The sequence below is a fragment of the Vigna unguiculata genome, chromosome 6, assembly GCF_004118075.2.
Source record: "Vigna unguiculata cultivar IT97K-499-35 chromosome 6, ASM411807v1, whole genome shotgun sequence".
Classification (NCBI taxonomy): Eukaryota; Viridiplantae; Streptophyta; class Magnoliopsida; order Fabales; family Fabaceae; genus Vigna; species Vigna unguiculata.
This window is the reverse complement of record NC_040284.1, coordinates 24,805,183-24,821,600: the sequence shown is the minus strand read 5'-3', so window position 1 is coordinate 24,821,600 and position 16,418 is coordinate 24,805,183. Positions and strand designations below refer to the sequence as shown.

Below are 16,418 nucleotides of genomic sequence, written 5' to 3'. Positions count from 1 at the left end.
TTGTTTGAGAATTACTAAAATTGTGTCATTCACTTAATATAATAAAATGTATTATTTTTGAATTGCAAATTTCTTTGAAATATATAAATTAAAAGATCTTATTTGTATTTTCACCCTCAACCTATAATATCTAAGTACGGTGTTGTATATAACCCACTTATTTCAATAATATTTATAATTATTATTGATTGTTTTATCTTTTAAAATGCATTTTTTTAATGTCAAAATAAATATGAAAAAAAAAACAATCTGGATTTAAAACCAATTTTCAACGTACTCAATTACGGAGGAAACTATTGCCGTTAAAGGGGTTTGACCCAAAAATCAATATTTATCCACAATAATTTATAAGAATAATTACAAATGTGGATATTTTATTATCCAGCTATTTCATATATGTAGTTTACCATGAAAATTACTGTATATAACTAACTGTTATTTTAATACTAATGCTAAAAATAAGGGCCAATTACAGAGAAAATGTGTGTTTTACGTATCATGATTTAAGTGCTTGCGATTTAAAAATTCTGAGAAATTTGATGAAACAATCTAAGAGCATTACTATATAAAGAGATAAGTGTTTATTCTAATTTTATCTTTAATTATTATTTTAAAAATTAATTACTTTTTAAATAATTTATCTTTAATTATTATTATTTTAAAATTATTTTAAATAAAAAATATTTTTATATATTTTTTATTTTTCTAATTTTACATTTAATAATTTTAAAAATTAATTATATATATTTTATCGATCTTAACTCAAAAATTTTATGCGCCTGTAATAATAAAATCAATTTATAACTACTACTCATTTTGTGATTAAATTAAATATATAAATATAAATACTAAATCTAAACAAGTGGGTACATTTTTTTTTTAATTCAAATAATTTTATACAAAAACTACTGGTATCATTTGAGTATATAAAATGTAGAAACTACTGCGAATAATTAAAATAGAAAAAGTAATTAATTTGGATAATTTTTATATAAGTATATAAAATAATTGGATGGTGTTCTTTTCAATGTTATCACATTTCTCTTATTTGTTTTACGTTAAATTTCTTTAACTATTCTACACGCTTTTAAAGTTTTGTCTTGGGTTGGCTATATTTTTAGCCCTAGCCAAATCCTCAAGTTTTTCTTCTAAAGGATCGAATCAAATAAATGATTGGCTAATTAAAATTAATATCAAATTATCAACTTATTAAAATCCTCAAATTCCCGCGTTTTCACTAAACTAATAAAATAACCCAAAATATATCTTATTTATTTATTTTTATATCAATTTCTCATGTTCAAATTATCACGGTATAAGTCCACAAAATAATTAACAATGACAAAATACCTAATTTTCTTTATCCAATTCATTTTTTTCCTGATTAAATTCATTAAAAAATTATTTTATTAAAAATATATTTTAATAGATTTGGATTTCAATATAATCTAAATTTTATATATTTTATGGATTGGATATCTATTATCTAAATTAAGATTTTTAAATATGGATAATCCAAATTTTCAATTTAAAATTTTAATTGAGTTAGGCTAAAAGTTTAGATGGATTAGGCTAAATTCAAACTCAGACGATCATTGCTCGATGACCTGTACAAATCAGGTAGGTCTGACGATCCTGAAGTATCGGGTGAGCCCGACGACCAAAACGGGTTGGGCAAGCCCGACGACTCAAATGAGTCATCGGGTCTGACAACTTTGAATGGATTGGGTAGGCCCAAAGACACGAGCAGGCTAGGCGACCTCAACGAACGAAACGAGTTGGTTGGTCCGACAACCCGAAAAAGTCGAGCGGGCCCGATGACCCGAATGGACTAGGCTGACCCGATGACTTGGACGGGTCTTGCTCAACAATCTGTATGGACTGCGTAGGCCCGACGATCATAATGAGTCGAGCAGGCCCGACGACCTAGACAGACTGAGTCAGCCCAACAACCAGGACAAACTGAGTCGGTTTGACAACTCGGACGAGTCGTGCTAGACGACCTGTACGGATCATGTAGGCTTGATGATCTTAACGGACCAAGCAGACTCGACGAATCGACCGTGTGAGGTCGGGCCAGCACGACAACTTGACCATGTCGGGCCAACTCGACGACCTAGACGAGTCGACTTGTCGACCTAGGCGGGACTTTTTTGTCTTGTGGGCTTTTTGGCCCTAGCCTCGTGAGTTTGGCCAAATTAACAGCTCTAACCAAATTGTATCGTAACAACCTTAAGGACGTGAGTTTTAGAAATTTAAATTTAAATTTCTTTTATGAAAAATGGATTATGAATTTTGAACTTGATTCAAATATTTAAACTAATTTAAATTTTGATCCAAATATTTAGATTTAAATTTTAAAAAAAATCTAAACTAATTTTGCTGAAAAAATAGATCTAAATAGATTTAGATCGAAAATTTGATTCAATTATTCAAATATAAAAAAAAGATGTGAATTGAATTAAAAATTGAATCAATCACCATTCTCGAGAGTACATTTCCAATCATTTGAGTATCATGCGTCATTTGTTTTTTGATTTTTACTAAGGATCATGTGATTCTACGCTCAACAAAAGAAAATAATTCAAAAACAATAAAAAAGTTAGGTTTACTTGTAAAGAAGATAAACTTTTCGTCTAATAATAATTACAGATTCAAAACGATGCAGTCGTAAAGGTAAACAAAAATAAAAATTTTAAAAATAAAATAAAGATACGTATAATGAATATTGTGATATTTCGAAGCAAGTCAACACAATTGAAAGCTGAATGGTAGAAGACGTATGAAGTAGTTGAAAAAAATTGTAAAATGTTACCAACAAGTCTATCAAAGAAAGCTCACGATCACTCTAAAACAATATTTCATAAGTTTATTAAAAAAACATCGTGCTGGAAGCGTATACATACACTTTATTCTCAAAATGAACATAAATATCTTAGGATGTAATCTTCATACACGATGTTTTAATTTAATATTTTCTTTTATTATTCCTTAATGAGATTGCATGAGATAATTATTGCATTTCAATTATTGTTCATCTTGAAATTTAGTATATTTCCATCAGGATATTAATTTTAAATATATTTCAAAGACTTTTAAAAAATATACATATTTAAATTATAAATTAAATTTATTTTTAATTTCTAAATTTTGCAAAATTAATTATTAAAAACAAATTTAATCCTTAAATTATTTAAAAATTCAAGTCTGAAATAATATCAGACGTTAAATATGTTGAAATAAATTATTTTAATCAGTCTAAAAATAAAAAAAAGAAACGTTTTTAAAATATTTTATAATTCTCTTGGTAAAAAGTTAAGAAAAAACAATTCACCTTTAAGACTACTTTTATGTTTTCTTAAACTTCGTTTTCATTTTTATAAATAAGGCTAATATTATTATCTTAGCTATTTAAAGTAAAAAAGAAAACCACATCAAATTATTTTGTTATTATATAATAAAAAAGTATGAATCATAAGAATTTGACATATGGAAGGTTGAAAATGGTGACAGAGAAATATAGTATAGAATTTTGTAGCGATCCATGTCATGTGTGATGTCTGACACATCTGTCCATTGACTCACCAACAAGCAGTTTCCACCTTCTATTCCAACTCATTCACACGTGTCCTCCTTCCAAAACCAAACCCTGGGACCCACTCCTTCCAACATCACAATCACACTGTGTTTGCCACCCAAGCCCCATGCTCAATATAATCAAATTCACCTAATTCACTTTAACTGTTCAAGTAAAAAGTTAATACCTAGCAATAAATAAATAAAAATTTAACCCTTTTTACTAAATTTAGAATAATATATTTGTCAAATTAAGCTACCTTCGATAAAACCCTTTTATATGATTCAATATTTTGTTTCCTTTGAAATTAATGCATTATCACCTAATTTTTATTGAATTTTCTTAACTCATTACTTAATTACTTAGCAAGAAAGTCTTACAAGAAAATCCAATGAAACAATTAAAATTATTTATTAAATTTTATTTACCGTCTAGTTATAATAAATATAATAAATGGTTAAATATATTTTAGATTTTTTAATTTTTAATAACATTAAAATTAATTATTTTTTAAAATTTTATACTAATTTAGTCATTTAAATATGAAAATTTAGTTATTTTAATCAATTTTTTTTAAATTTATTTAATATTTTAAAAATGTTTCATAATAACATTTGAGGTTTTTATCTAAACATAATTTTATTTTAATTTTAACTGAAAAAATGTATTTAAAATGTTAAATTAACAAAATTTAATTAAAAAAAGTAAATCTACTTATTTTAAAATATAAAGAATTAAATTGATTTAAAATTTTTAAAAATAAACTAATTTTTATTTTTATTAAAAAATAAATATAAAAATATATTTAATTCTGAAATAAATCTTTAATACTTTTACAGTGTGGTAAAATTTTAATTTAAATTTAAAAAACGTAGAAAAATAAGTGGGGTTTGCGAGGCTGTGCGGGGACAACATGAAACAGAGGTTGCGTAGCCAGCTGAGAACCACCTAGATTTTGGTTTCTCTAGATAACTCTTTTAAGTCACCCACGCCACGCGTCACTTTCATCAACGTGTTACCATGTGCTCTCCAATATTTTTACTCTGTACAAGCCTGATTCGTAAACAGAAAATAAAAAGTAAAATTAGAATTCACTTTATTAAAAAGTGAAAAGTAATATTAAATATTTTTGCCCCAGACATATCAACACATGATTTAATTAAAACTATAAGTCATTTGGTGAGTTTCAATTACAATCCAAATACGTATTAATTGTTAAACTTTTCAGGATTTTTAATTTTTTTTTAAGTAATTGTGTTGAAGATTAGATAAAAAAGAAATATAGAGGTGTATATTGTAACATCTCATTTAATAGTTTTTCAAACTATCAAATAAAACATTATATTATGATTAATCACAGCAGATAGTAAAGAAAGCAGCACTAAAAAATATATAGTTGATACAGTCATCCAAAAACATATCCTATGAATTTGCGATGAAGAACATAGGTATTCAAATACAAACTAAAACATCTCAAAACTACTCATCGATCACTCAGCTCTATCACAGAACTACTCATCGATCACTCAGCTCCTGCTAGAGGGAGGGACATCACCATCTGGACTCGGCCCTGCTCACACCAATAGTGGGTGATCATAGCAAGGAGAAACATAAAGAAAGCAGACATGAACAATAAGGGTGAGCAAACTGAGATTTGAGCGAAAAACATACAATTCATATCGAAAACATCAATCACAAACATATCACAATTATACATAAAATTCTAGACTCAATATCCGGATTGTGTAAGTGACATTGGAGCTCTTGGTGGCTTGCACCTGTGAAGGTTCCCAAACTCTGTAGAGTTTGAACACAAGGGGTTATCACCCAACCTCTCACAGGGTAAATCCCCTTCGCGTCTAAGGCTCTATCGAGTCCAAAGACTAGGACCTTCTGCTACTCCTCACGACATAATCCATTCTACTCTACGTGAGCATGAATGATTATTGGAGTTTCAGGATGCCAACCAATACGGATTCCTCATGTCCTTACACACACTAACAAACTCTTATGAATTTCCCTTGAAACTCCATTATAACACAACTTCTCATCTTTCACGGATCATAAATTTTCACTAAGTTATAGCACATTTCAAGCATACAGGAGAGCATCTACACATAATTATAACACTTCATATCAATTTGTAAGACCCGGAAAAATTAAATAGTTATTTAATTAATTATTTAATTAGGACGGGTAATGAGAATATTCAAAGTAATAAATGTGGAGAACTATGATGTGGAAAAGTACTAGTTCAAGTGGTTGAGAGTACCTTCTTGTGTGTGAGGACTTGGGTTCAAGTCCTATGTGTGCCATTTAGGTGTTATTTAAATTATGTGTTTTTGTGTGTTTATATAGTGAATGCGTAGGGATGATGATAAATCCTTAAAACTGTGGGAGTCATCATGAAACATGTGTTGGTTGAATGGTTTGGCATTGGTTTGGTATGTGCATGAGTATGGGTTCAAACCTTGTTGAGAACTAAATAGTTTTCTTTTTGCTAAAGTTCCTTTGAGCATGAATATGAAAGGATTGGGAAACCTAGCAGATACTGGAGAGGCAATGAGGAGGGGGCTGAAAAATAATGGGTGATAACCATTGAATGGTCTTAATCACATTTTATTTAATAAAATTCGTTTTAGAAAAATAGAGAATAATTAGGGCACATTAAGCTTGGGAGAGAAGAGAGAAGGAGAGGAAAACTCAGTCTGTGAAAGGCGCAAAGAACTTTGAGAGCGAGAAAGGAAAATTCTGGTGCGTGGAGGGGGCCAGCGAGAGAAGAATAAGAGTGGTTCTTTTAGCAAAGGGAAAAGGTGTGCAAGGAGAGTGGGAATCTCATTTTGGAGCGCGAATTCCAGGTAAGGGGAGTTGCTTTGCGTGTTTTCCTTAGTTTTATCAATTACATCGTACTTCATGATCGAAATTGCATGAAACCTGTCTGTTTGCGCACTGTTTCGTTGAAGTTTCTGGGTTTTTCCCAGAAATCGCCTGGCGGTTCAATCCCCACCGCCAGGCGGCACATCAGAGATGAATGCTGGTTCTTGTTTTGGTTTGAACCGCCTGGCAGCGATGAATTCCTGCCAGGCGGTGTGACTCCGTTCGCGGTCTTTGTTGATGTTTATTGCAATTCGTGTAAGTGTGTATAGGTTTTCTGTGATTGGTGTTAGTGGGTTCTATGGGATATCTTTGTTGGACCGAAATGGATGATCAAATTGCGGGATGGCAAGGGTTGAAGGATGATCTTGTGGGAATTGATTTAGGTTGCACACGAGGGTGAATATAGAGTCGCTGTTATGAAACGAAAATTGAGAGTAGAAAGCTAGTATGTAGTGCGGGTATGGTTGCTCCTTGATGATTGAAATTGGTCGGGATGGAAACTGGGGAAATGGGTTGAGTACGTGATAGAAATGGAGGATCCTGTGTAGCTGCAGAGCACTGGTGTACCGCCTGGCGGCGCACTGCTTGCCGCCAGGCGACGACGGTTGCATATGCGACATTTGCGTGATTGAAAGAAGGGTAAGGGAATGGGATTGAGTACAACTGGGGTGAGTGATGCTTTTAGACATATATTGATAAACCTGTGATATGTGGATAACCTGTAATATAGAATTAAGGAAGTTGAATTAAGTTTGATAGTATGAACATAATATGGTAAGATTGTAGGTAAGTGTGGTACTGTGCTAAAGCAAATTGAGTGGAGAGGGTAGTACGGGAAAATGTACTATGCAGCTGTTATTAGGAAATAGAAGAGCTTATGGTATGATGTTGGAAGAAATTTGTGCATTGTAGGCGTGATAGTAAGTTTGGAAGGGAAGTATAGGTACTGCGATTCACCAAGAGGTTAGCCAGGAAACCAGAATGAGGGTGGAGTTAATCAATATTGCTTGGGCTACCTTGGGGGGGAGTATATAGACATAGGAGTATGGTTATGAGTAATTCCATTGATTGTGGTATGGTTGGGTAACTTTGCATAATGTACTGATGAATAGGAAGAGTGATACTTATGGTAATATTCTAGTAGGAACAAAATCAGTGAGTGTGCCAAAAATCAGCTGCTGGAGGCTTCTGGTATGGCGCCTGGCGGTCGGTTGATAACCGCCAGGCGATAGCCTTAGCGTGAGAGAGTTTGCACTGAGCAGGCGCCTGGTGGCACGGTGTGCTCCGCCAGGCGGTGACGAGAAAACAATGGGTCTGGGAGAACGCTAGCGCCTGGCGGTGAGTGAATACCGCTAGGCGGTCTGGAACAGTTTCGCCTGGTGGCGAGTGGGCCGAGCCAGGCGGTAACGTTGTTGTTCTTTGCTTCCTGGTGTGTTGTTTTAACTGACAATGATGCTTTGCTTGGATCGGGACATGCTGTGCCATGAGCGGGTAGGTTCATGGATGGTGTGACATGTGATGATATGAGCGGGGAGGTTCATATCAAGTTACTCTCACGTGGGGATACGAGCGAGGTAGGTTCGTATGTTCCGTGCTCACGTTGAGAGATGCCACGTGCGGGGAGGTACGAGGGCTGGTGGATCACATGTGTTGGACTACGGGCGGGTAGGTCCGTAGAGCAGGACTACGAGCGGGGAGGTTCGTAGAGGCAGGACCACGAGCGGGCAGGTTCGTGTGAGCATCAAATTCCCGAGTCCAAGGCTAACAAATTGTATGATTTGGAGACTGATAAGTCTTGGGGTTAGGGTCTTGGCCAAGAATTATAGATAATGAATAAGATGGGTAAACGATCTATCTTGTGTTTATATGCTTGTTATTTTATTTTCTCAGCTCACCCTTTCTGTTTGTGTTTGGCGATGATCGTGTGATTCGTACACGGGAGCAGATGTTGATACAAGTGGTGCTGAGGATGTTCAGATGGCGGAGTGAGGGCTAGCATGGGATTAGAGCTAGAGTTTTACTCATATGTATTTTATATTTTAAATGCAAATTTTGGGAACTTGTAACATTTTATGAATTCAGTTATGAGTTTTGGCGCGCTATCTTAATAAATTGAAATTTTCCCGCGTTGGGATTTTTATCGAGATGGCTATTAATGCAATTATTTATTTTAATATTTATTTTTAAGTAATATTCCCTAGGGATGTTACACAATTCACTCATTAAAACAGAACTCCAAGCCATCCACTGCAGGGACCCTCGCCCAAGCTAGAAAATCCGGCCTAGGCGAGAGACCGTCTCGCTCAGGCGAGTCCACCTCGCCTAGGCTAGGCGAGACTCTAACAGTGGCGAAAATTAAAAACCCGAGCGAACTCTCGCTCAGGCTAGGCTGGTTCGCTTAGACGAGGGCAACTCTCGCTTAAGCGACTCCAGCTCGCCTAGGCGAGACTTCGCGCAAGAACATGGGTGATTTCCTTGATAGTCTCGCTCAGGCGAGAGTCACTCGCCCAGGCGAAAATATCAGTTTTCAAGCCTGTTCTTACATGCAAGAGTGTGGATTCATCCCCAGATCATCAACAAACAATAATCACACAATTAGATCATCAATTGACTAATTATACATGCAATTCAGACTTATCAAGACATAATCTAACTGAATTGGGTAAAAGTTCGTTGACTCCCCCCACCTTTGGAATTTCCACTAGGATTGACTCCTCAACCAAAGAGAATACCTCAAACTCCCACCTAAGGCACTGAATTATAATTGCAACTGGTGAGAACATATTCTACTACCATCCAGAATGCTGGAATTACTTAGAATTCGAAAATCAGAATATGAGGGGGATACAAGTTGACTTACGCGTAGGAAAGGGAGACTCAGCTTAGGGGAAGTGATTCTGATCTTGCTTCAGCCCTAAATTCTGCAACAAGGAAGAGGATTAGGCCTACTGCAACAAATTTTAGGGTGAATTTGGTGGAGAGAAGGCAGAGAAGGAGTAAGGGAAGAAGATGGTGTTAGGGAGAGGGAGTGAGTTCTGTTTTTGTGAAGTGGCGGCAGAGAAGGTTCTCACATGTTTGAGTAATAAGGTATACTTTCAAACCTGTAAATTTTATCTTTTTGGAATAATTTTATTTTTGAAGTTATCGTTATTAACTAATTGGAATAAAAAAAATTAAAACTATTACCTTTTAAATTTACATCACTATTGTATTTATGTTACATATTCATTAAGCATCTTGAATTTAAAGTAGGAGGACTTTACCCATTCCCCTCTTTGCCTAAGCTTGGCGTTGGAAGATCGTGTATTGATTGTCTTAGCCTTTTGGGCCAAATTTTTAAATCAAACCCATATTGATAAAGGCTGCAGCCTATATCCAGTAAAAGACACAGAAACTTTAGCCTGGGAAATTGTTAAATACTCCTCTTAATAAGAATGCATTTTTATCTTCTTTGTATCATAATTAATTCAATTAATATTAAAACGTTACTTTCTAACTTAATGAATTGGTTTAATTACTTTTAAGTTAATGTGTACTGAATTCTTTATATGATACCGTTTAAAAAGCTTATCTTATTGCTCAAATATACTACAAATTAAAATCTTGTAATTTTAAAATTTTTATTCAAAATATTAAAAGTTAATATTTTAGAATTAGAAAATTAAAATTAAGATATTAAAAATATTTTATATTTGTTACAATTTATATATATATATATATATATATATATATATATATATATATATATATATATATATTATATAAAATAATAAATTCTTGTAACATATCTCTCTTTTTATATATATAAATATATATATATATATATATATATATATATATATATATATTATTTTTATAATTATTGAAATTTTGGATATACGTAATATTTTATACTATAATTATATTATATGATTTATAATATTTTGTACTATAATTTATTACTCTTAAAATTTCATAAATTCGTATTTCTATAAAATTCATATCAAATTTTACTATACTTTTAAGATTTTATAAGTTAATATTTCTACAAAATTCATATCAAATTCTAAAAGTTACGAGTCTTAAGATTTCGTTCATATTTCTATAAAATTTATATCAAATTATACGTATTAATATGTAAACTTAAATAAATATTTACCAAACAATGTCATGTTTCACTTTATAGATAAATATATTTCTCAAATAAATGTTTCCACGTCAGTTTGCTGCATAAAAAATTCATTCTGTAAATAATACAGTCTAAGAGATATTTTGTTTTAAGAGAAAAAAGATGAACGAAGATGGAAGTCATTAGTTAAAAAATGAATTCACATAAAATTAAAAAAAAAAAAAAAATCCCAAAAACAATATGAAAATGGGTTTGTGTGTATATTTCTTTTAGATTAAAAGAAATTAATTTTACTTTTTCCTTTCATTTTCTTCTAAGAAGATTTTATTAAAAGAACAAACCAAACATATCCTTACTTTTTAATACCACAAGATAAAAAAAAACGCATCTTTAAGATAGTGAAATGGGATATAAATAACGGTAAATAATCATATTAAAAATGTTTATAACTCACATCTACATTTTTCCTTTCCATAAAAGTCAACCACATAAAAAATACATAATATTTTAGTTACAAAATATTATATAAAAAAATAATAATTTCAGTTAAAAGGGTGAAGACATGAGAGGTAACAATTTAACAAGTATTATACTAAAAAAAACTAAAATATGAAATCAAACAGAATTAATTATTCATGCCAAGCTGCCTCACAACGTGTGGATTTATGTTGTTGTAACAAAAGTTAATGAAATAAAAATAAATAGAAATATATTATGCTTAGTTTTTTTGTTTTACTTCACAACCATTCATTTACATAGGGCTTGCATTGCATTGAGTTTGCATGTAACTTCTCTTCTCCATCATTTTTTTTGTTCCTTCCTTCTTCCTCCTTTCTCTGCTTGCTTGCAGTTGCAGAGGTAGGAGGGGTGGTTGTGTTGTGTGGGTTAGAGGATGAAGGATTTCAATTTGGATTTTTTTGATCCAGGAACGGCAATGGAGTCCTCCTCCTCTCCCGATTACTCTCGCAGTGCTTCCTCTTCCGATGCCGATTTTGGATTCGCGTTCAACGATAGTAATTTTTCCGACAGAATCCTTCACATTGAAATCATGGATGACCTCGTTGAGGAGGCCTCACCTAATTTTGAGGGTTGCACCACAATTCTCGACTGGGCTCGCCACCGCAAAAGGAGGCGTGAGGATGTCAAGAAGGATAATGGTATATTCACTATTTTCCCCATTTCTTCTCTTTCATTTCTTCACAAACCAATTGGGGGAAAACACAACATTAAGAGATAAAAAGAAAAAAATGTTTGGCGTTGATTTCGTGACCCTGGTTGATTTGGAAATTACGAATATCCTTTTCTTGTTGTTTATGTCGTTTCATCTTCTAAAATTTGAACTTTTCTTATTTGGGCTACGTTATGATGTACACGTTTAATTTATGAAAAAAAAATGCATTTTAACACCATTTTGTTTCACATTATGTTATAGGCAATGGTAAACTTGTACTACTATAACTGCAATATCAAGTTTTTAAAGAATCGATGCATTATTTATTCTAACTTGACTGAAAGAAAAAATATCGTAATGAAATGCGGGATAGGGTGACTAAAATGTAAAGATAAAGTAGTTTGATTATTTTTGTAATTAAGTTGTTTTTTAATCATTGTGAAAAATAATTAAACTTCACTTATTTGGAATTAAATGAGTAAAAAAAGTATTGTGATTCCTGTAGAAGTGGAAGCCTTTTTTTCACTCTATATTTTTTTGTTACAAGTCTATTTTTTTTTTTTTACTTGCATAAGCCTCATGAATAAGCTTTGTATCTTGCAATAGAAGACAAGGTAACTAACTTTTTTTATTACGCACATGTATTTTTTTCCTCTATATATGTGTTAATCTTTTTTCCTGTCATTCATTACACATGTTCTCTTTCGCTTGTAGTTGTTGATCTTACTTTGCCCGACGAGCAAATTTTGAACGAGAATCAACCTGATATGGATGACTTTATATCCCCTGAAAATCAAGATGAAGAGGCAATTGCTATGGGTGAAGAGTCTTCCTCTTCAGGTATTTGAACATTAAAAAAAAAATTCTAAAATCTAACTTTTTAATGATAGTTATTAAAATATATTGTACCATGGTTATCAAATTATTCACGACATCAATTGTACTTATTGCATGGTTTTGTCTTACGTCAAGGGGTGAATGAAACATATTAATTTATCGATTGACTATAATTATGTTATATTTTTGCAAACCGTTGGTTTTATTGTTGCTCTAAGCATTTAGATCATAGAGCAAAGTTGTCTGAGACCAAACACAACCTAAATTCAAATTTATATATTTTAAATTTTAACTAAAGAGAAAAGTATGATGGTATTCTATGGGATTTTTGTATTTCTAAATTGCAAATGATGTCGCAATTTCTGATACCATGAACAAATAAAGACTGATTTATTTTAGTGTTGAAACCAGATTCCAAGAACAAAAAAATAGAAAAAAAACTTGTTTTTTCCTTTTTCCCTTTAGAAATGAAGTTTCACTTATCCTAATGATTCTTAATATACTTCTTCCATTGTTTACTTTGTAGTTTAACGTTTTGCAGTTTTTCAACAGACAACTACAAATCTCTCTTATTATCATTAGCATACTTCCTTGGTCGCTTAGTGTTTTAATTTTTTTTAATCCGATTACATTTGTATGAATAATAATGCTCCATTATGATTGTACGACATGATTTTAGTTTTTTTTTCATGCATTAGGTAGAATACATAATCCTCCAATGTGATTTATTCACGCTGATTTTCACAAAAATCTAAAGTTTCGATACAATTCATGATTTAAAATTTATAATTACTATGAAAAATTGGATGAACTTGTATAATGCTATTTATTCCACCCACATCTTCCGTATTATTTATTTATTGATTTCATCTGTTAATGTTTATTGAATCTTGTTTTTCTTTGGTTTGAAAGTCGAGTGTTTTCTCAAAGAAATTCTTGAATGCATAAGATAATTATGCCTCAAAAAAACATATATTTGAAAACATAAATTAGTATGTACAGGAAGTCATATACTTAACAAGCAAAAACAATCACACAAAAAAATGAATTTTTTTTCTTACAATAATAAAATATATATTTCCTTGAAGTTGTGAGTTCTTCTTAATGATTTGAATTTGTTATTATTAACATAGGTGATGAACTCACAAATATCAATGATTCAAATTGGAATATGGATTGCTCTACAGTTGTGAGAGTTAGAACACTACACATCAGCTCTCCTATCTTGGCAGCTAAAAGTCCTTTCTTCTACAAGGTATAAAAACATTTTTTATAAATTAATTTTAAAAATTATGCTAAAAATATATTGAATTATGTATATTCTGCAGCTTTTCTCAAACGGAATGAAGGAATCAGAGCAGAGACATGTCACTCTGAGAATTAATGTTTCTGGTATTAATATTAATATGCATATACATATACACACACATTACTTTATTATATATATTTATCATAGTTTTTTTGTCCAATTATCACCGTATAAATGTCGAGTTTCATTTGCATATTGCAGAGGAAGCTGCTCTTATGGAACTTCTAAATTTTATGTATAGCAATACCTTGAACGTTTCTTCAGCCCTTGAAATATTAGATGTGTTGATGGCCGCTGACAAATTCGAAGTTGCTTCTTGCATGAAGTTTTGTAGTCGATTATTGCGAATTATACCCATGACACCCGAGTCTGCATTGCTTTACCTTGAGCTTCCTTCTAGTGTCTTAATGGCCGATGCAGTTCAACCATTGACCGATGCAGCAAAGCAGTATCTTGTTGATCGATACAAAGATATAACAAAGTAAGTTTTTTCCCTTTTTGTGTAACTTAATTGCATGACATAATAAACTATATCTGACGTTATATATGAACTCTTGATTTTAATCATTGATAAGTTTGATGTACGAGCAGGTATCAGGAGGAGGTTTTGAGCTTGCCTTTGGTAGGAATAGAAGCAATATTATCTAGTGATGAACTCCAGGTTGCATCAGAGGATGTTGTATATGACTTTGTGTTGAAGTGGGTTAGAACACAGTACCCAAAACTAGATGAAAGGAGAGAAGTTTTGGGTACACAACTTGCTCGTTTAATTCGTTTCCCTTACATGACCTGTAGAAAGCTTAAGAAAGTGTTAACGTGTAATGACTTCGACCAAAATGTTGCATCCAAGCTTGTTCTTGAAGCGCTTTTTTTCAAGGCAGAGGCTCCTCATCGCCAGCGGATACTAGCTGCCGATTCTGCTTCCTACAGACTTTTTGTGGAGCGAGCATATAAGTATCGCCCTGTGAAGGTGGTGGAATTTGAACTTCCAAGACAACAATGTGTGGTTTATTTGGATCTGAAGAGGGAAGAGTGTGCGAATTTGTTCCCATCTGGGCGAGTTTATTCTCAGGCATTCCATTTGGGTGGACAAGGGTTCTTCTTATCAGCACACTGCAACATGGACCAACAAAGCTCTTTCCATTGCTTTGGTTTGTTTCTAGGAATGCAGGAAAAAGGCTCAACTAGCTTTGCGATTGATTATGAGTTTGCTGCCAGGTCAAGGCCAACAGAGGAATTTGTTAGCAAGTATAAAGGAAATTATGTATTCACAGGAGGAAAAGCTGTTGGATATAGAAACTTGTTTGCTATTCCATGGACAACATTCATGGCTGAAGATAGTTTATACTTTATCAATGGTATTCTCCACCTTAGAGCTGAACTTACCATCAGGCATTGACATGGATTCTCATATTTGTAAATTATTTTCTTTTAGCTCCTAGCTTTTTAATCTTTTTTTCATGTTTCTCATCCTTATGCTAATTTGTTGTAATATTGGCTAATACCGAGATAATGTGTATTAGGTGATTAGTGCTACATGAGATCAAATGAATGATCAGATTTGTGTTTTTTCTTTCACCTAAGAGTTTGATTAGTTTATACAATATATTGCTTTTGGGTGGTTTCATTTTAACAAAAAAGAAAGTTAATTATGTACTTTTAAATAATTTCTTTTGCTGGATAAAGGTAAAATGACATTGAAGAAATGAAATAAATGAAAAGGGAATCAAGGGTGATAATATTATTATCTTTTAAAATATATTTTCTGATATAAATTAGTTCAAAAACACATATTTAGATGTAATTAAAAAAAGCGTGTATATGATGAAGAAGGCGTGGTGGAAGAGTTTGAGCAAAGTGTATTATGGAATAAATGTTAACGATATAAGAAAAGCATTTTTGGTGCGGTTCACCAGGTATCCATGGACATAAAATCCTATTCTATCTCTTGCTAGAAACGAAAGGAATGAAGTGGAAATTTGGTATTTTGTTAGGATATGGAATTGGAATCAAGTTCTCAATCAACCATTTCAGATAATCAAATAATGAATAAGTTCCAGGTATATCACCTTTTAACCTTTCCTCAGAATAATGACTTTTTCAAATGCCAAAAAACCTTGCATTGCTTTCTTTTTCGAAATTTATTAATTTGAGTACTTGTTATTTACATTTTATTCATAACAGAAAGCAATAACTAAAAAGAAAAAAAGTATTTTATTTTATTCATAACATAAAGAGTTTGTATATTGTTATTCAATTACTTCTGGTGTGTGTGTGTGTTTTTTTTTTAATTTATAAAACTATTTTGTATGAATTCTACCTATTTGACCGTATAACTTTTTTTTTACAATAGGTCTGTGTTAAAACTAAAATCTACAAAGAAATAGCAAAAAATTTTCATACAAAATATTTAATATTTGACAACTTAATAAAATGTCTGAGATGAATAAAGTCTTATGAATTGGGCTGGACCGTGGAGTAGTTTTTGTCAGGCCTTGTATTCTACGTTCATATAAAGTAAACTATCTATAACTTTACT

At 32.0% G+C, this 16,418-nt stretch overlaps 1 protein-coding gene across 1 annotated transcript; it reads left to right on the top strand.

The window, feature by feature from the left end:
* Positions 1-11,454: 11,454 nt before the first annotated feature.
* On the top strand, positions 11,455-15,415 carry LOC114188955 (BTB/POZ domain-containing protein POB1-like). Its single transcript, XM_028077634.1, has 6 exons — positions 11,455-11,719; positions 12,448-12,573; positions 13,704-13,825; positions 13,899-13,962; positions 14,081-14,360; positions 14,471-15,415. The coding sequence occupies exons 1-6, from the start codon at positions 11,455-11,457 to the stop codon at positions 15,276-15,278; spliced, it is 1,665 nt and encodes a 554-aa protein (XP_027933435.1). The 3' UTR covers positions 15,279-15,415.
* Positions 15,416-16,418: the final 1,003 nt, after the last annotated feature.

What these genes read in the sequence shown, in the direction of transcription:
- LOC114188955 (XM_028077634.1), top strand. Translation starts at nt 11,455, where the DNA reads ATGAAGGATTTCAATTTGGATTTTTTTGATCCAGGAACGGCAATGGAG. An exon ending in GGATGTCAAGAAGGATAATG is followed by an intron (nt 11,720 to 12,447) that starts GTATATTCACTA and finishes TTTCGCTTGTAG; the next exon opens with TTGTTGATCTTACTTTGCCC. An exon ending in TGAAGAGTCTTCCTCTTCAG is followed by an intron (nt 12,574 to 13,703) that starts GTATTTGAACAT and finishes TTATTAACATAG; the next exon opens with GTGATGAACTCACAAATATC.